This window comes from Myiozetetes cayanensis, unplaced genomic scaffold, assembly GCF_022539395.1.
Source record: "Myiozetetes cayanensis isolate MyiCay16 unplaced genomic scaffold, myiCay2020 scf22, whole genome shotgun sequence".
Classification (NCBI taxonomy): Eukaryota; Metazoa; Chordata; class Aves; order Passeriformes; family Tyrannidae; genus Myiozetetes; species Myiozetetes cayanensis.
Window position 1 is genome coordinate 9813225 of NW_026087434.1, and position 18219 is coordinate 9831443.

At 63.9% G+C, this 18219-nt stretch overlaps 2 protein-coding genes across 2 annotated transcripts in view; one reads left to right on the forward strand and one right to left on the reverse strand.

The window, feature by feature from the left end:
- Positions 1–2056, forward strand: part of ARHGAP44 (Rho GTPase activating protein 44) — a 28543-nt gene extending 26487 nt beyond the window's left edge. Inside the window, exon 19 of the mRNA XM_050319092.1 lies at positions 1115–2056. Coding sequence (XP_050175049.1) covers positions 1115–1130 — 16 coding nt within the window. The 3' untranslated portion in view covers positions 1131–2056. The remainder of the gene's footprint in view (positions 1–1114) is intronic.
- A 1795-nt stretch (positions 2057–3851) lies between these two features.
- Positions 3852–17950, reverse strand: USP43 (ubiquitin specific peptidase 43). The gene is made up of 15 exons (XM_050319632.1): positions 17636–17950; positions 15200–15340; positions 12160–12260; positions 10567–10659; positions 9440–9575; positions 9234–9357; positions 8485–8647; positions 8258–8369; positions 7415–7518; positions 6974–7051; positions 6758–6887; positions 6248–6596; positions 5549–5698; positions 4527–4625; positions 3852–4454 (listed from the first exon to the last, which is right to left on the reverse strand). Exons 1-15 carry the CDS (start codon positions 17948–17950, stop codon positions 3988–3990), a joined length of 2562 nt encoding a protein of 853 aa, XP_050175589.1. The 3' UTR covers positions 3852–3987.
- Positions 17951–18219: the final 269 nt, after the last annotated feature.

The following is an 18219-nucleotide window of genomic DNA, read 5'->3' on the forward strand; positions in this document are numbered from 1 at the left end:
GGAGGGTGGCAGCATCCTCAGGAAGGTGATTGGTATCCCCAGAAGGGTGGCATTGTCCTCAGGAAGGTGATAGTGTCCCCGGAAAGGTGGACGGGTCACTGGTAAGGTGGCAGCATCCTCAGGAAGGTGGGGATGTCTCCAGGAAGGTGGCTGTATCACTGGCAGGGCAGAACTGGCCACAGAGAGGTTGTGCTGGCCCCAGGAAGGTGGCAATGTCCCCAGGCAGATGCAGTGTCCCCAGGAAGGTGGCAACACCCCTATGAGGGTGACCATGTTCTCAGGAAGGTGTTGATGTCCCTGGAAAAGTGAAACTATCCCGAAGAGAGTGGTGATGAGCCCAGGAATGTCATTGGGCACTTGGCTATGTCCCTTGGAAGCTGGCAGTGTCCCCAAGAAGGTGGCATTGTCCCTGGGAAGCCCCATGAGCCTCTGCTGTTCCTGCTGTTCCTGCTGTTCTGACCTCGCTGTCCCTGGGCTTTTTTGGTGTCATGTGTGTCCGTCCCCCCGCACCCCGTCCTTGCAGCAGTGGGGGCTGTTGGAGAGGGGCAGTCAGAGGGAAGCTTTGGGAAGGGCCAGGTGACATCAGGGACACCGAGGGACACAGGGGCTGAGCATGTGTGGGGTCAGGGAGCCCCCACGGGGTCTGGAGGGGCAGAGGGCTCTACCCCTGTTGCCCATCCTGGCTGCAGGACATGGGACAGCATGGGTGGCACTGAGCCCTGGACACCCTGTGGGGCAGGGCACTCCCCAGGGGCTGCCTTTGAGTGGCACCAGCAGTGCTGTGGCTCTGGCACTGCACCCTGGTGCAGCCCTGACATCACACCCTGGCATCGCCCCTGGCACACGTGCAGCTCCCCTGCCATGTGCCCTCAGGGATTGCTCTGCTCTCAGCAAGGGACACGGTGACATGGTGACCCTCTGTCACCACACGTGCAGCCTCTCCCTGTGGGTCCCCTTGGAGGGGGGGAGGGGTGGTGTCACCACCGGTTCGGGTGGGGTGGCATGGAGCAGGGTGACATCCCTGGTGGCGGCACTAACACGGTGCGAGCCCCGGTGGGTGTCCTGCCCCCGAGCCCCCTCCCGCAGTGTCCCCCATCACTGTGCCCTCCCGCAGGTCTGCTCCGTTTTGAGGTCCCCTCCCTCCACGTCCCCCCCGACGCTGCCCAGTGCCGGGACCCGCCGGAGGCAGCGCAGAGACTCTCGGGGCCGAGCCTGACCCCCCGGCAGGAGGAGGAGGAGGAGGAATCAGAGAGCACAGCCCTATGACAGTGTCCCTGTCCCCAAGCTCATCCGTGCGGCACCCAGGGGCCAGCACCGGCCACCGGCACCGAGGGGCCACGGGCGCGCCAGTTTTGGGTGGCAGAGCGCCCGGTTTGGGGGCGGTCGCTGTTCTTTATTTCATTTTTTTTCGCCTTATCCAGACTTTGCCTTTCGACCGGGTGCCTGCTCCCCCCACCCCACCCCGCAGCACCCTCCGTCCTGGGGTGACGCCACCACCTCCTCCGTGCCCCGGCGGGCGGCGGGTGCCGCTGGGTACCAGCCAGGTGACAACGAGCTCGGCGCTTTGCAGTGGGATTTCGTTCCTTCGGCTTCTTCCCCCACCGCTTGTTTGCCGGAGCAGGATGGGACCTGACCAGCAATAACCTGGGCATGTGCAGGATGTGGCCCCGCCGGGCTCTCGGGGTGCTGGTGGGCGAGGGGTGCACGTCCCTTGGCACCCGCTGTCCCTGTGGGTTGGTGGCTTTGGTCGTGCATGCACAGACAAATTAACCTTTTATCCTTTCCAGAGAGAGAAGATTCTATATATATATATATCGGCAGAGATATATATATATTATATATTTGTATATATATAGAGAGAGAAACTATAGAGAGATTTGTTTTATTTGGAGCCATTCCCGCCCAGCCGGTGCGAGAGGGAGGATGGAAATGGCAGCGCTTCGCCCCCGCCCCGCTCGCGCCGTGCCCCTCGCCCCAGGTGGGCACCCGGGGGGCACCAGCACCCCGAAGCAATCAATAAATCCAATAAATCCGTGTGCCACTCGCTGAGAACTGCCCGGAGGCACCGCCGTTTGCTTCCTGCCCCGGCAGCACCGGGCCGGCCGTCATGGGGGATGTGAGGGGAGGATTTGGGGTGGAGGAGGGTCGGGGGGTGGGGTCAGTGCGGGATGTCCTGGTCCTGGTCCCAGGGCATGGGGCAATACCAGGCATGGAGTAGTCCCAGCCTGGATTCTGAGTGGTGCCAGCATGGATTTGGGGTGGTCCTGGACTGGATTTGGGGTGATCCTACCCTGGATTTGTGCCCACTGATGGATTTAGGACATGGGCTCTTGGAAGGCACTTTGCTGTACGAAATGGGATTTAATGAGGGTTGGGGGATAAAATGATGGGGATTTTGATTTGTGTGGGATGTGATGGTCCTGGTTCCATGGGATGAGGCAGCGTTTAACCTGGGCTAGTCCCAGCCTGGATTTTGGGCAGGTTCCAACCCGACACCAGATTTAGGACTCCAGCTGTGAGAGGCACTTTGGTGTAGGAAGAGGGTTTAGTGGTTAAATAAGCTGATGGGGTTTGCTGTGTGCATGTTGTTGTGGTCCCTGTCCCACAGGGTGGGGAAACACCAAGCTTGGGGTGGTCCCAGCCCAGATTTAGGGTGGTGGGTTGAGGACAGGGACTCTCAGAGGGCTGTAGGAGGTGGGGCTTAGGGTGGGTTTGGGTGATCAAACGATGGTTTGATGCTTTATGTGGGCTATCGTGGACCTGGTCCCATGGGATGGGACAGCTTCAGGCTTAGGGTGGTCACTCATATTGGGGCTCCCACCCCCTCTCAGCTGCAGCTGTTGGATGTAGGGCAGCAGGAGGTCCTGTCCATGTCACTGCCAGCACCCATGGGTGCCCCAGGGAACCTGCCATGCCCAAGGCTGCTGTGTCCGAGTGACAACACGGGTTATGCAGGGTGACAGTCACAGATCCGGCCGGGACTGACCCCACTGAGCCCCACTCCCAGGCTGATCCCCACCCCCCCCCATGGGACACAAAGCCCTTTTTCCCCTCGGACACCTCCCCTGGCACGGACGCCCGGCTTGTTTGACGTGTCTTTAATAGAAACCGCCGGCGGTGGGGCGGAGCCCCGCGTACAAAAGCTGGCTGGAGGAATCGCGTATTGCATAGAACTGTGGTGTGGGGGACCCGCCCACCCCCCAAAATAGTCGCCTTTTAGAAAACAAAAAGCGTCTCTGAATAAAACTCTCCTGGTACAATAAATACTCTGGTGCCCTGGCGGAGCCGCGGAGCCTCCGCCCGCCTGCTCCCGGGGAAGGGGCGTGGGGCGGTGAGCGGGCAATGCCCCCGGTTTGGGATAGCCCTGGATTCAGAGCCACCGGTTTGGAATGACGCTAGTTTGGGATGTCCCCAGGTCTGAAATCCCCACCTGGGGATGGTCCCGGTTTGGAATGCCTCTGGGTCAGGATGGCCCTGGGCAGGAATGCCTTGGGTCCAGGTGCCCCATTTGGGAGCCCCCGTGTCAGCATTCCCTGTTTGGAAGGCTCTGGTTCAGGATGCCCCCTGGCTAAGAGCCTCTGGGTCGGAATACCCTGCTTTGGGATTCCTCCCGGGTCCTCAAGCTGGGATGCCCTGATTTGGGGTAGTCCCAGTTTCAGATGCCCTCAGTTTGGGAGTCCCTGGTTCGTGACAGTCCAGTTTGGGATGTCCCCAGCTTGTGATGCCTCTGGATTGGGATAACCAACCTTTGGGGTACCTGACTGCCTCCAGCTTAGGGATGCCCCGGTTCCGGGGCCCCCAAGTCAGGATACCCCGCTGGGGGATGTTCCCGGGTCGGGATGTTCCTGGTTCAGGATGGAAGCCCTTCTTTGGGATCCTCTGTTTCAGGCACCCCTGAAGTGGGACACCCGCAGTTCGGGAGCTCCCAGTTTAGTTCGGGACCCCCTGTGTGGGTGCTGGGAGGCGATGCCCCCCCCCATCTGCAGCTCAGAAGCTGGACTCTGGCACGACCGCGGGGCGCAGGGGGCCGAGGGGCTGCCGGCCCCGCTGCAGTGTGGCCCCGGGGACACCCCGGGCGGGGAGGGGGGTTCCCCCCGCGCCCCTGCCCAGCGAGGCAGATCGGCGCAGACCCCCCTCTGGCCGAGGTGGAAGACTGGCCGAGCTCCGCGACCGCCCCAGCGCCGGGGGGCCGGGGGGGCGCCGGCCCGTGGGGACACCCGCGTCCCCCTCGGGCAGCACGATCCGGGGGGGGACCCCAACCACGGGGCTGCCCTGGCCCGGGGGGGGCCGGCGCGGGGTCCCCTCGGCGCTGGCTGCCCGGCGGAGCCGGGTGGGCCGTCGGAGACCGCGGGGGGGCCCCGGCTCGCCCTGCCCCGGGGGTCCGACGGGCGCGATCCGCACGCTGAGGCTGCGACCCTGCAGACCCCGCACCGGGGGTCGCGCCTCGAACCCGCCTGCGGGGGAACCTCGGTCAGGAGGGCTCGGGAAGTCCGGGGGGCGGGGGGGCTTGCGGGGCCGAGCCTCACCGTTCTCCGGGGCGCTGGAGGAGCCGGAGGAGTCGGGGGCAGTGCCGGGGTCCGTGCCGGCCAGGCGGAACAGCCAGTGCCCCGGGGGGGCGGCAGAGCCTGCGGGGAGCGGGGGGCGCTGGGCCGGGGGCCGGACCGGGGTCCTGCCGGGCCACAGTGAGGCAGCTGGGGGAGCGGGGCGGGGGATCGGCCTGGGGGCGTTGCATGGGCATGTAGGTGTGTGTGCACATATGTGCAGATGTACGTGTGTGCAAACGTGTGTAGGTGTGTGGACGTGTGTGGGGGGTGTGCATAGGCATGTAGGTGTTTGCACATACATGCAGGGGTATGTGCACATGTGTGAGTGTGTGCACATGTGCAGGAGTGTATGCACACACACAGAGGTGCTGCAGGTAGGTCTGTGTGCACACACATGTAGGTCACATGTAGGTGTGAGTACACATGCAGGAGTATGTGCACACACGTGTAGGGGGGTGTGCACACATATAGGGAAGTGCACACAGGTAGGCGTGTGCACATACGTGTGGTGAGTGTGCTGTGTGGCCACAGTTCCAAGCACACGTGTGTGTGCCCCAGTGACACTGCACATGGCAGCACTGTGTGTGACCGTGTGTTCCACGCACATGCATGTAAGCCTGTGTGCACTCAGCTGTACTGCTCATACCTGTTTGTGCACACATGTGCAAGGGTGTGAGCGTGGCTGTGCCCTGTGTGCTCAACACTGCATGCCAGCGTGCATGACATGCATGTACATGGGCAGGCTTGGCTGTGCTGCATGCCCACTGGACTGCACATGCACAGGGGTGCACGCGTGTCCATATGCACACATGTGCAGGGAGCCGCGCTGTGTGTGTGCTCAATGCACACGCAGCTGGCTCTGCTGTGCGTGCACATCCCACGTGTTTCTGTCAGCACGCATGGCTGTGCCCCACGTGTGTGTGTGTCTGCACACACGGCTGTGCCCCACAGCACACAGGGCTGTGCCGGGGCACAGAGGCTCAGGGAGGTGGGTGGGTGCTCACCCCTGACGGAGCCGCCGGCGGACACGGCGTGGCGGCGCTGGTAGAAGAGGATGTAGGCGCTGCGGGTGCTCACCTCCGCCTCCCGCACCCCCTCCACGCGGCTGTCGTCGTAGCTGTACCACCGCCCGTCCAGGGCGTTGCAGCAGTAGGCTGGGGGTGAGGGGGGCACAGGGTGAGGGAGGGGTGCAGGCTCTGTCCTGGGACAAACACACTCCCCCGCACCTCCAGGGTGCAGTGGGGAGCAGGAGCAGAGACACGGTGGGGGAGCAGGACGCTGCTGGGGTGCCTGCCCTGGGGTGGCTGCAATGCCATCCTGTATGTCCCCTGCACCCCAGCTCCCCTCTGCCTTGCCCCATGGTCTCCCAAACTCCATGGCATGGTCCTCCTGTGATGTTCCCCAAACCCCACGCAGTGCCGCCCACAATGTTTTTGCCATGCCCAAAGGCACACCCTTCTCCAGCGCCCCCACCCTCATGCTTTACCCTACGGCACAGCTCCCACACTGCCCCCACACCCCACCCCATGCCCCACACCACAACCCTGCAAGGCACCCCCAGCTCCGTGCCATTCCCCGCGGCATCCCCAGCCGTGCCCCTAAACCCCACACTGTGCCCCACAGCACGCTCTTCGAGGTGCCCCCAAACCCCCACGTTGCCCAGCAGTTTGCCCCCCCACCCCCACGCCGTGCCCCGCACTCACCGGTGTAGTGCCCCCCCTGCATGCTGCCGTGGTGGTTGCAGACAGCGTACAGGTCGTAGAGGTAGTCTCGGGGGCAGCCCGGGGGCAGGCGGAGGGGGGGCTGCCAGGGCGCCCAGCGCCCCAAGAGCTGCCCCCCGGGCTGGCCCCGCTGCGCCACGTGGGGGGCCATGTCGAGCCCCCGCAGGGGGAACCTCACCAGCGTGGTGAGTTTGTGCCGGTGCTCGGCCACCTGGCGGAAGCGCTTGAGGTGGATGATGAGGATGTCGGGCAGCGTCCAGAGGCTCAGCTTCACCGTGCCCTGCTGGGGCACCTTGCAGTGCGGGCAGCGCCAGGCGTCGTCCGGGGCCAGCTGGGGACACCACGGCGCCATCCTCAGCACCCCCGTGCCACCTCCACCGGCATCTCACACCCCCACAGCCGCCGCGCCACGGGCGAGGCCCGGTCCTGGTGGTGGCTCTGCCGGGCGTGGGCAGGGAGCAGGCACCCACGCGGGTGTGGGGTGCCCTGTACCTGCTCCTCCTTGGTGTAGAGCTGGAAGCACTCGTCCAGCGTGCAGCTGTGCTGCTGCCGGTGTGCCTGCTGCTGCAGCCGCACGCTCTCCGCGTCCTGCACCACCTCCTCCTGGATGTTGCCGAAAAGGCTGGGGTGGAACACACATGATTCCCGTCAGGGAGGGTGGCCTGAGTGCTGGGCTGGCCCCTCCCACCCTGGGGGCAGGGGACTCACCGCTCTTTGGTGCTCATGTCCCACTCCACCGTCAGCTTCACATGGGGGGGGCCGCCTGCCCCGCTCAGCTGCAGGGCTCTGGGGGGGAGGACGAGGCGAGATGTCCCCCCAAATCCCCCGTAACTGTGGGGCCACCTCCTTGCCCACTTGTGGTGGCAGGCAGGGACAGCCACCACCTCCCCGTGCAGCACCCACAGTGGGGACACTGGGCTGGGGACACAGTGCTGGGGGAGCAGGGTGACCACCACTGTGGCTACCCACGGTGGCACCACTGGCCATCCATGGTCACTGGAAAACCACAGGGACACCTTTGGCCGCCCATGGCCCATGGACAGCACAGCCACCACAAGAACACTGCACTCATCCATGGTGCAGCCACTGGCCACCCCCAGGGAGTGAGGGGACATCCTGGGGACAATCCCAACGCTGCAGTGCCCTTACCTGTCGATGGCAGGGTGGCAGAGAGGGCGGGGGTCCTGCGGGGACAGGTAGATGCAGGGGGCCGAGCCCCCAGCCAGGCGGATGCGGAAAAGGGCTCCTGTTCCCTGCGAGGGGAGAGGGGGCTGTGGGGATGTGGGGGGGACAGAGCCTCCCCTGGCCCTACAGCAGCACCTGTGGGAGCCAGGCTCTGTGACATGGGACACAAAAACACTCCAAAAACTGGATTCCTTTGGTCCCCAGGGCTGGGTTGGCAGGGGACATCCGTGGAGCCAGGGACGTGGGGCTGGGGGATGACCTGCCCCACTGGATGTGGATAGCTGGGGGGCAAAGGGGCAGCACGGGGACCCCAGTTCCCATGGGATGGTGGCACCTGGGTGCTGGCGAGTGCAGCTGGGCTGGGGTGGCTCTGCTGTGGGAGCTGGGCAGTGCTGCAGCCACACACAGTGATGCTGTGGCCACCTGATGAGATAACCCCCACGGCCACCACGGACACCCACAGGGACACTTTGGTCACACACAGTGACACCGCTGGCTGCCTGTGGTGAGAATATGACCACCCACATGGACAGCAGGGCCACCCACAGTGACCACCAGCGTCAACAGCACAGCCACTCCAGGGCCACCACAACCACCCCTGGTGACCCTTCAGCCAAGCACGGCTCTACCATGGCCACCTAGGGTGTCACCACAGACAGAGACGGTGCTGCCATCGCCACCCACAGCTCCACCAGGGCCACCCAGGGAGACCCCACAGCCACATGTGGCTCCACCCCTGCGGTCACCCCTGTAGCCAGTGCCAGCAGCCCCAGGAGGGCACAGCAGTGTCCCCACCCCGCAGCTCACCTGTGCCCGCACCTCTCCCCGCAGCAGCGCCCGCAGCTGGGCCAGGATGCTCTGCTGGAGCTGCTCCCAGGAGATGCCCCGCTCCTCCCGCAGCACCAGGGGCGGCCCGAACCTGGGGACAGGGGGGGAGACACCAGGCTGAGGGGCACAGGCGGCTCCGGGGGGACACCCCGCGCCCCGTCCTGCGGGGGGAGGGCAGGGCGGGGTCGTGGGACGGGTGACGGTACCTGGCGAGCTGGGGGCCGGCGCCCGCAGTGTTGCAGAGCAGCAGCAGGATGCGGCCGCCCGGCCCGCGGTGCAGGCAGTCGGAGGAGCGGGCAGCGGCGGGCGGCAGGCGCGGCCCCTCCGGCCGGGCCACCCCGGGGGACGCGGGCAGGCTGCGGGGGCACCCTGGGCAGGGCGGGGGCACGGAGGCGCTCTCGTTAATTAGTTAATTAATTAGTTAATTAGTTAAGTAACTAATTAACTAGCCCATGCTGGGTCCCCGGCTGTGCTCCCCTGCCTGCAGCGCTGCCTGCACCCCGCGCTTCCCACCAATCACAGCCTGGGGGGCTTGGCCCCCCCACCAATCACAGCAGAGCACACCCGCATCCAACCAATCATGGGAGAGGGGCAAACAAGATCTCATCCAATCACAGCAGAGAGCACACAGCTCCCGCCAACCACAACTAAAGGGATCCATTTCCAACTCATCCCAGCAGAGATTTCCAACCAATCCCGTCTCCCCCAAACCTAGCGGAGCACAGATGCCTCTGACTGATCCCAGCACAGGGGATCCACCTCCCAACCAATCCCAGCAGAGCGGATCCACCTCCCCACCAATCCCAGCAGAGCGGATCCACCTCCCCACCAATCCCAGGGGCACTCCCACCCCAGCCCAGCCCAGCTCCAATCCCAGCGCGGCACGAGCTGCTCCCAACCAATGGGAGCAGCGCAGGCCTGCAGGCAGCAGCCAATCCGGGCGCGGGGGCGGTACCTGCGCGGCGGGCGGGGGGCGGCTGGAAGGCGTAGAGAGGAGCCCCCTCCCCGGCACCTCCCAGCTCCTCCTTGTCCCCCAGCGAGCGCAGGAAGCCCCGCGGGGACACCTCGGCCAGGATCACCTGTGGGATGGCACCCAGCACCCTCAGCATCCCTGATGGGTGTGGGGGGTGCGTCCCCCCACCATGTGTGTCCCCCCGTTACCTGCTCCGGGGGGATGCACCCCTCCCGTGCCACCATCTCCCGCAGGTCAGCCACGGTGCCCAGCAGCGGCACGGCCAGTCCCACCCGCACGAAGCGCCAGCGCTCGCACTGCAGCACCAGGGTGACGTTGAGAGCCCTGGGGACACCACGGGGACACGCTGACACGCCTCGGCCGCGGGACACTCAGCTGTGCTGAGACCCGAAACCGCTCACGGCCACCACTCTGGCCACAACGACCCCCTGCAGCACCACAGGCTGGGGACAGGCTGGGGAGACAGGGCCAGGTAGAAAGGGACCTGGGGGGACTGACTGACAGCAGCTGAACATGAGCCAGAGTGTGCCCAGGTGGTCAGGAAGGCCAATGGATCATGGCCTGGATCAGGAACTGTGTGGCAGCAGGAGCAGGGCAGGGATTGTGACCCTGGACTGGGCACTGGTGAAGCCTCACCTCGAGTGCTGTGTCCAGTTCTGGGTCCCTCAGGTCAGGAAGGACATGGAGGGGCTGGAGCAGGTCCAGAGAAGGGCAACGAGGCTGGGGAAGGGTCTGGAGCACAAGTGCTGTGAGGAGAGGCTGAGGGAGCTGGGGGGGCTCAGCCTGGAGAGGAGGAGGCTCGGAGGGGGGTCGGGCTCTGCTCCCAGGAACCAGCAGGAGGACAAGAGGGCACAGCCTTGAGCTGCCCCAGGGCAGGTTTAGGTTGGACATTGGGAAGTTCTTCCCAGAGAGAGGGATCAGACACTGGAATGGGCTGCCCAGGGAGGGGGTGGAGTCCCCATCCCTGGAGGTGTTTAAGGACAGACTGGATGTGGCATCAGTGCCATGGTCTGGGTGACAAGGGGGTGTTGGGTCACAGGTTGGACTGGATCATCTCAGAGGTCTTTTCCAACCCAGTTCATTCTGTGATTCTGTGACCCACTGGCACAGCAGCTCCATCTCCGGGCTGGCAAACACCCCATGGACACAGCTCCTACAGTGGGTTGCTGTCACCCATCCCCAGAGCTGCCCCCAACTCCCACATCAATTATTTACCCCAAATTATGTCAATGACTCTGTCTGGAGCTGACACCCTGCCGGGAGGTGGGTGTACCCCTCATTTTACCACAATTGGGGAGGGGTGGGTGGGGCTCACCTGGTCTGGCGCAGGGGGATGGGCAGGGAGATGCACAGGAAGGGGTCGAAGGTGTTGCTCTGCTTCAGGCAGTGAGGGCACGTCAGGGAGGACCTGTGAAACATGGATGGGGACCATCATCAGAGCAGGCACAGGGTCCCCCAGAGCCCCCAGCCTGGGGCTGCAGTGCCCTGTCACTGGTTCTGCACCCTGGGTACCACAGCCCACAGAGCTCGGGTGGTCCCAGCATCACACCAGATTGGCATGAACCTCCTGCCAGGGTGAGGCACCCCAGCCTGTCCTGCCTGCCCAACCCAGTGGGCTGCTCAACTCTGAAACCTAACAAGGGCACCCACAGTAACTGGTGCTAGAGAAGTCAGAGAGAAATGCCAGGGCTGGGGGATCTCCCACTCTCATGTATGCAGCCCCAAAATTCCCCCACATCCTGCACCCTCTGCCAAGGGCTGGCAGAGTCTGGGGTGGTTTCTGGCTCCTGGGGGCTTGGAGTTGACCCCAGACCACTTGGGTTAAGCAGGGACAATGCCTTGGGGTGCTGAGAGGAAGAAGACCCCTGCTGATAAGCAGGGCTGTGGCTGGGCTGCAGGGAGGAGCAGTGATGGGTAGCAGAAAGACATCTGCCTGTGACAAGCCCCAGGGTGCCACCACAGCCCTGGGACTGCCAGCTCTGCTCACCCAGGCTCTGCCTGGATAAACCACCATCTCCAGGGGAGCCCTGGGGACTCATCTGCTGTGTTGGGAGGTCACAGGGCCACTCTGGAGGAGCAGGTCCCCTTGGAAGTAGCGACCATCCCATATCCCACTGGAGACTGGCTTAAGTGAACCTTTAATGCCAACCATCACCTTACCACTGATTCCTTTTTAATTCTGTTGGGTTTATTACATTTTTCCTTTTCTCCCACCTTTATATTCAACAGAAAGGGGGAAAATAAATTAAAAACCCAAACTGAAATAGTGAATGCTTGTTATTTGTCACCTTGAAGAGCCACTGAGCTCCCCGGGAAGCAGCCACACAAATTAATAAATCCCTTTGCACACACACAGCTCTGACACAGGGAAGGGTGGATAATTAAGGTGCCTTTTTTTCTATATATAGGACGAGGGATTAATTGAGAGAGGAGGAAAGGCTTGTGACGTCAGATGCATCCCCTCATGCCTGCAGTGCCACGGCACAGGCACAGGGTGGCCACACGCTGGCCCTCCCAGCATCCTGTGAGTCTCAGAGGGATGAACATGTGGGATGTCCCGTGCAGGGACACCCTTACGCTGGACTGCTGGGACAGGCTTGGGAAAACCCCAGTCCTGAGCCCTGTGACAGAACCACAGAATGGTTTGGGTTGTGAGGGACCTTCAAAGACCATTCCATCTGCACACAGCCCCCTCCCCTTCCCGCAGGGACACCTTTCCCTAGCCCAGGTTGCTCCAAGCTCTGTCCAACCTGGCCTTGGACACTTTCTGCCCATGGAAGAAGCAGCTCTGGTGCCTGGGCTGGGTGGGATGATGGGATGGATGGATGGATGGACCCCCTCCCTGTCACATTCCTCCCCTCACAGGAGGGTGAAGCCCCAGTGGGGCAGGATCCAGCCCTGCACTCACCTGTACTGCGCTTGGAAGTGGCTCTGCACGAAGCTCTGCCCCCGGGGGTGCTGGGCAGCTGTCGGGGACCGGCTGGCACTGCCACTCCTGTCCTTGCCAGGCTGGGGGGACAAGAGACAAGTGGGTGAGTGAGGTGCTGGGGTGACCCCCCACCCTTCAGGCGCTGGGGACATGTCCTAGTGAACCAAGGCCAGTTTTGGTGTCCCCATGGCACAAGGATGGGCTGGAGGTGATGCCAAAGTGACCCTGGCACCTGCCTGCCTGGCACTGCTGTGCCTTCCAGGCTGCCTGTCCACCTTCTCCTGGGGAATCTTTGGGGTACATCCCATCCACCAGCAGCACAGGGCACAAAGGGTTAATGAAGAATTTGCAGTGGTGGAACCCCCAGGGGTCACCCAAAGCAGCCCCAGCGTCCAGAGCTCCTGGACACTGAGGAACTGGAGCTGGGAATGCATTCAAGCCTGGCTGAAAAGCTCCAGGAGGGAAATCCTGGGTGAGCCACAGCAGCACCCCAGTGGGGGAAAAGCTTGGGGGTGGGGGAAAGCTGGTCCCGTGTAACATCCCCCCCAGGGAGCCCCAGTGCCCACGGGCACATCCCAGCCAGCAAACACGCCCGTGGACGCTGGGAGCTGGGGCACGGGTGGGTGTGGGATGGTGGAGGCTGCAGCAGTGCCTGTGTTCATGTCCATGTGTGTCTCCATGGGAGATGAGCTCCTGGAGCAGGTGTGCACATTCCTGGGCACGCACCCGCCCGGGGGGGACAGGGCTGGGTGCCAATTAACCGCAGGCAAACCCCCAGACCGGGGGAGCTCAGCAGAGGCCGGGCTGGCGCGATGCCCTGCCGGGCAGGTGGGCTGCTGCGGGCTGTGGGGTGCCCAGAAACCAGCCCTGCTGCTGCTGCTGAGTGTTTCCCCAGCAGCAAGCCCAGGCACAGCACCCAGCGTGGCACCTGCCACACCAAGTCCAGGCACAGCACCCGGCACTCTGAGCCCGGGCAGGGCTCCTGGCACAGCACCCAGCACTCCGACCCTGCCCCAGAGCAGGGCTCTCGTGGGTCTGTGAGGGTGCAGGTGGTGGGCACAGCGCCTCTCTGACACCTGAGATGTGCCCCAGGGACACCAAGAAGAGCAGAGTCTTCTGCTCCACTCCACAGGGAATAAGGACACTGGGATGTGACTGTGCCTGGTTAGGTGACACCCCCCTGCCTGCACCCTGCCTGCCCCCCACCCTGCCAACCACCAGGAGCCCCACGTCAAGGACAGAAGCCACTGACTTCACCCCCAGAGCCCAGTGACAAAAGAGATGCTGCAGAAAGGAGTGTTGGTGGCTTGGGAAGAGATTGAGTTGTTTTGGGGTAAGACAGTGAGTTTCTGGTGTTGCAATGAGTAAGACTGAAAATAACCGGGTATTTGGCCAGGAAGTGGATTTTCCTCATGCCATCTGCTGGCACCAGGTCCTGCTGAGCCTGACGTGTCCTTAAGATCTCTGAGGGGCTGGGGTCCATCTGGTGTGGATGAGAGGGGACCTGGACCATGTCTGTGCCCTACACAGCCCCCCAAACCCCCCCAAAACCTCCCCCTGAAGCCCTCCCAGCAGCCAAGCCTTGGTCCCCACCACAGCCAGCTGGGTGCCACAGCACACACCTCGTGGGCCAGGAGGGTATTCCCAACCCTCCAGCCTGTCCAGCTCTGATCTCCTCACTTTCTGCTTCCCAGCAGCTGAGCTCCCCAGCCCCTGAGCCTCGGGATGGGCTTGACCAGGAGCAAATTGTCTCGCCATCCCCACCCGTGGGTATGTGCACCCACCCTCCTCCTCCCCAACACTAGGACAGGTATGTGTGTGCCCACCTCCACCCAGACACTTCCAAGCCATTTATCCTGGGAGGGGCACCCCCTCCCCAAGGACACAGGTGTGCAGGTGCCACTCAGGTGGCACCCCCCAAGAGTGGGGAATGCCAAACAAAACCACAGATGCTGAAGGACAGACAAAGGGCCCCATCCCCAGAGCCAGGCAGGTGCCCTGGGCATTGCATGGGCAGCTGAGGACACTGCTGGTGTCACACCACAGCCCATGGCACATGTGGGCACCTTGCATTTAACACACGAACAACGGGAGCTGCCAGGCTCTCGCAGAGAGCCTCCCAGGAAAGGTGGCAGGGCTGAGGACAGCCCAGCTCAGCACAGGGATGGCTGCAGGACCCTGGCCAAGCAAGGCTGGGAGCCACAGGGCTGCCCCAGCCAGAGGCTCTAGAGATGGGCACTGCAGCTGAGCCCTCCCCTGTGGGACAGAGCTGTGCCCACGGCAGGCTGGAGGCTGGGCAGGGGCTGCCCATGGGGACCCTGACCTGCACCCTTGGCCACAGCCACGACACCCAAAGCAGGAGGAAGCTGGTCCCAGGCTCCCTGGGCATCACCCATCACCTGGGCATATCCCTCCCAACGTGGGCATCGCCCCCAAAGTGGGGACAGCACTCTGCTGAGCTGAGCTGACGTGGCAAATGCCAACGGCACAGATCCACTCACTGCAACAGGCAGCACCCGGCAGGGAGGGAGGGAGGGAGCAGGGAAGGAGCTTGCAGGAAGCAGGAAGGCAGGCAGGGAGGGCCAAGGCCAGAGCAATGCCTGAGCACAGATGGATAGAGGGAGACTTAATTACTCATTTTGCCAGCAGCAAAGCCGCCGAGCTGTAATTACAGCGGGCTTAGCTGGAGGCAGGGAGGGATGGGGGGGGGGCTGGATCTCCTCCTCATCAAGCAGCCCCAAGAACCAGGATGCCCACTGGAACTGGGATGCTCCTGCTGACACCCCCACACTCTCCCAGCACCCCAACCACCCTGCACACCCCTCCAGCACCCAGATCCCGCCACAATTCCACTCACCCACCGACCAAACCTCATCATCCATATCCCCATCCACACCGGGGTGGGGTGAGCTCCAGTCCCACTGCCTCCCAGGACATTCCAGCTTCCCCGCTCCCAGACCTGGCCCGAACACCTTCCCCCTGAGCCAGGGTGTGCAGCCACCCCGGTGGGGTTACCCACCTCCTGGGGGCTGCGGGTCTGCTGGGCGGGGGAGGCAGCCCCCAGGTCCTCGTGCATGCGGTCCAGCAGCCAGAGCAGGAACTCGAGGGCGTCGTGCTGAGCGTTGCCCCGGAACTGCGAGCTGTGCTTGGAGACAATGTTCTACAAGAGATGGGCAGGGCAGGGGTGAGCCACGGACCGCGCTGCTGGGCACTAATGAACAGATACCTCGTTAGCACCCACCACAAAACCCACCCCTGCTCCATCCCTGCAGCAGCGCCTGCCCTCATTCTGCCTCTAGAGGGACATCGTGGCCTCGGGGACAGCAGAGAGGTGGGGACACCAGCACACCAGCCGGCAGCTCCATGCCCATCACCGTGTTGTCCCAGCTGCTGGCATGAGGCTCGGAGGGGACAGCTTGCTGTGGCTGGGCACAGAGCACAGCCCATATGAGCCAGACCAGCCCACGGGGACCCACCAGGGCTGGGAATGCCATGGGGCTGAGGTGATATCCAGGGAGGATAAGGTGCCACTCACCAGGGTGACATCAGGTCACCAAGCCAGCTCCCTTGCCAAGTCAGCCAAGCTCCCTGAGGTGCTACATGCCCGTGGTTTGGGTGGCCCCAGGGTATGTGCCACCAGCAGATGCCAACAGCCCATGAGAGCTGTGCATGCACATGCCAGGATGGGTCCCTAACCCCGAAAAAGCAGGATGCATAGGGGTGTGGAATCCCTGTGGGAAGCCCCGGGAGCACCCCAAAAATCAGAGCTGGGTGGCTCCCCAAGGACTCATCTCCAAGTCTGGGCTGGTGGTGGCTCCTCAGAGGACAATTTTAGGAGCTAAGCCCCAAACCCAGCACCAGGAGGGAGAAAGCCTGACCATCTGTGTGGATTTTAACCAGGTGAAATCCCGACCATCTGTGCTGATTATAACCAGCATGTTGGGACCTGCTGGGATAGGGATCAAACCTCCAGCATCGCTGGGAAACACCCCAAGCCAAGACCCCTCTGGCCATCACTCTGCTTGTCCCCAGCCCTGCTCCCAGCAGTACAACCATCCCACTACAAGCAGAGGGAGCAAGGCCACCACGGATGGGCTTCCAGAAAAAACAAGTCGCAGACCTCGGCTCTAAATTTTAAAATCTCACTTGGGTGGCTTTAAAAAATGAGGTGGAAATTCGTGGCAGCTGCAGGTAACCACCGGGAAGGAGGGAATGCAAAGCAAAGGCTGGAAGTCTGAGGGTTTTTTTTTTTTTTTGATCTGTGCCTAAGGAACGTGTGTGTTCAGGAGCAAAGGGCGTGGGATTGTTGTGCCCAGCAGCACACGAGCTGGTTGCTTTGCTCCAGGGCTGTCAAAGGCAATGAACTCCTGCAGGAGCACCCTGTGGGGTGGGTGCTGCCAGCCTCCAGGCCGGGAAGGGAGGAAGAAAGGACACCCCTGGAAAGGGAGGGCAGAGAAGTGGGTACCCCAGGCCTTACGCATGCAGATACAGACTGGCTGCTTACCCCAGGGCAGGGCCTGGCTTTCCACTTTGCAGAGTTCAGGCCCCTGCTGAAATGTCAGTGGGACACGTGTCCCTGAGCGTGGGGAGCTGTGGTGCCAGGCTGCATCTGTTGTCCTGTGCCTGACACCCTGTCCCTGTCCCCAGCTGAGTGCAGGTCCCCAGCACAGTGGCATGTGCCCAGCAGGGATGTGACACACTCAGTGACAGGGCCTGAGGCCACTGAGTTGGGCTCCCAGGGCACTGTCCTGCCTTACCCCACCATCACAGCCAGCTCACCCTTATGGCCCAGTGGCATGGCCAGGGCTGGGAGCCCACCCACCACGGGAGCTCAGAGCTCAGGTAACAGCAGCCCAGCCACAGAGGGGTGATGGCAGCAGGGCTGGGAGGTGTCTGGCAGGGCAGGGTCCATGGGGAGGATGAGGCAGGGGAGTGAGTGATGTGAGCAGAGGGTGCTGTGGGTGCTGCAAGAGATGCTGATGTGCCCTGTGAGCTGGGGGTGCCAGTGGGTGCTGAGAGTGGGGGGATGCTGGTGAGTCCTGTGAGCAGGGGTTGTTGGTGGCTGCTGGGAATGGTGCTGGATGATGGGTGGTGCTGCTGGGTGCTGAGAGGAGGGATGCTGGTAAGTGCTGTGAATGGGGAGTGCTGCTGGGTGCTGGGAGTGGGGGGATCCTAGGAGTGGGGGGATGCTGTTGGCTTCTGTGAGCTGGGAGTGCTGGCAGGGGTGTCAGAGGGTGCTAAGGGGTGGGGGGAGTGCTGGCAGGTGCTGGGAGCAGGAGATGCTGGTGGAGCCCGTGAGCTGGGCGTGCCCGTGGGCACCAGGGTCTGAAAAAGGTGTCAGTGGGTTCGGAGGGGGAGCTGCTGGGCGCTGTGAGCTGGGGATGCCGCTGGAGGCTGGGGATGCCGCTGGGGGCCGGGGTCACTTCGGGACGCGCGGGGCGGGTCCGGTCGGTACCTTGAACTCCGCGGAGAGCTGCGGGGTGTAGTCGCGGGTCCAGAGGGCTCGGACCAGGGCCGCCAGCCGGTGGGTGACCTCGGCGCGGGCCCCGCGGGCGCGGTACCGGCCCAGCGCCAGGCGCTCGGCCAGCGGCGCCGTGTTGCTCAGGCACTGCACCACGGCGTTCATGAAGCAGGTGTTCCCGTGGTTCCGCAGCCCCTGCGCGCCCGGCGGCCGCTCCCCGCCCGCTCCCGCATCGCCCCCGCACCCCCGCCGCCGGGGCCGCCCCGCCGGGCCGGCGCCGCTCCCCGCCGCGGAACCCGCCCTCGTCATCCTCCGGGGCGGCTCGGCGACCCCCGCGCCCCCGGCCAGGCGCGCCCAGGTGCGGAGCAGCCGCCCGGCCAGGCTGCCCAGCGAGCGCAGTGCCCGCCGCCGCCGCCCGCCCCCGCCCGGGGCCGCCCCGCCGGGCTCGCCCCGCCGCCCCCGCCTGGGGCCGCCGCCGCCCCCGGGGCCGCCGCCCGTGCCCGTCCCCGCCGCGCTCATGGCCGAGGGCGGCCCCAGCCCTGCCCCGGCCCCTGCCGGCCCAGCCCCGGCCCCGCCGC

What these genes read in the sequence shown, in the direction of transcription:
- USP43 (XM_050319632.1), bottom strand. Translation starts at nt 17,950, where the DNA reads ATGACGAGGGCGGGTTCCGCGGCGGGGAGCGGCGCCGGCCCGGCGGGG. An exon ending in GGTGCATCCCCCCGGAGCAG is followed by an intron (nt 9,358 to 9,439) that starts GTAACGGGGGGA and finishes GCCATCCCACAG; the next exon opens with GTGATCCTGGCCGAGGTGTC. An exon ending in TCTACACCAAGGAGGAGCAG is followed by an intron (nt 6,597 to 6,757) that starts GTACAGGGCACC and finishes TGGTGTCCCCAG; the next exon opens with CTGGCCCCGGACGACGCCTG.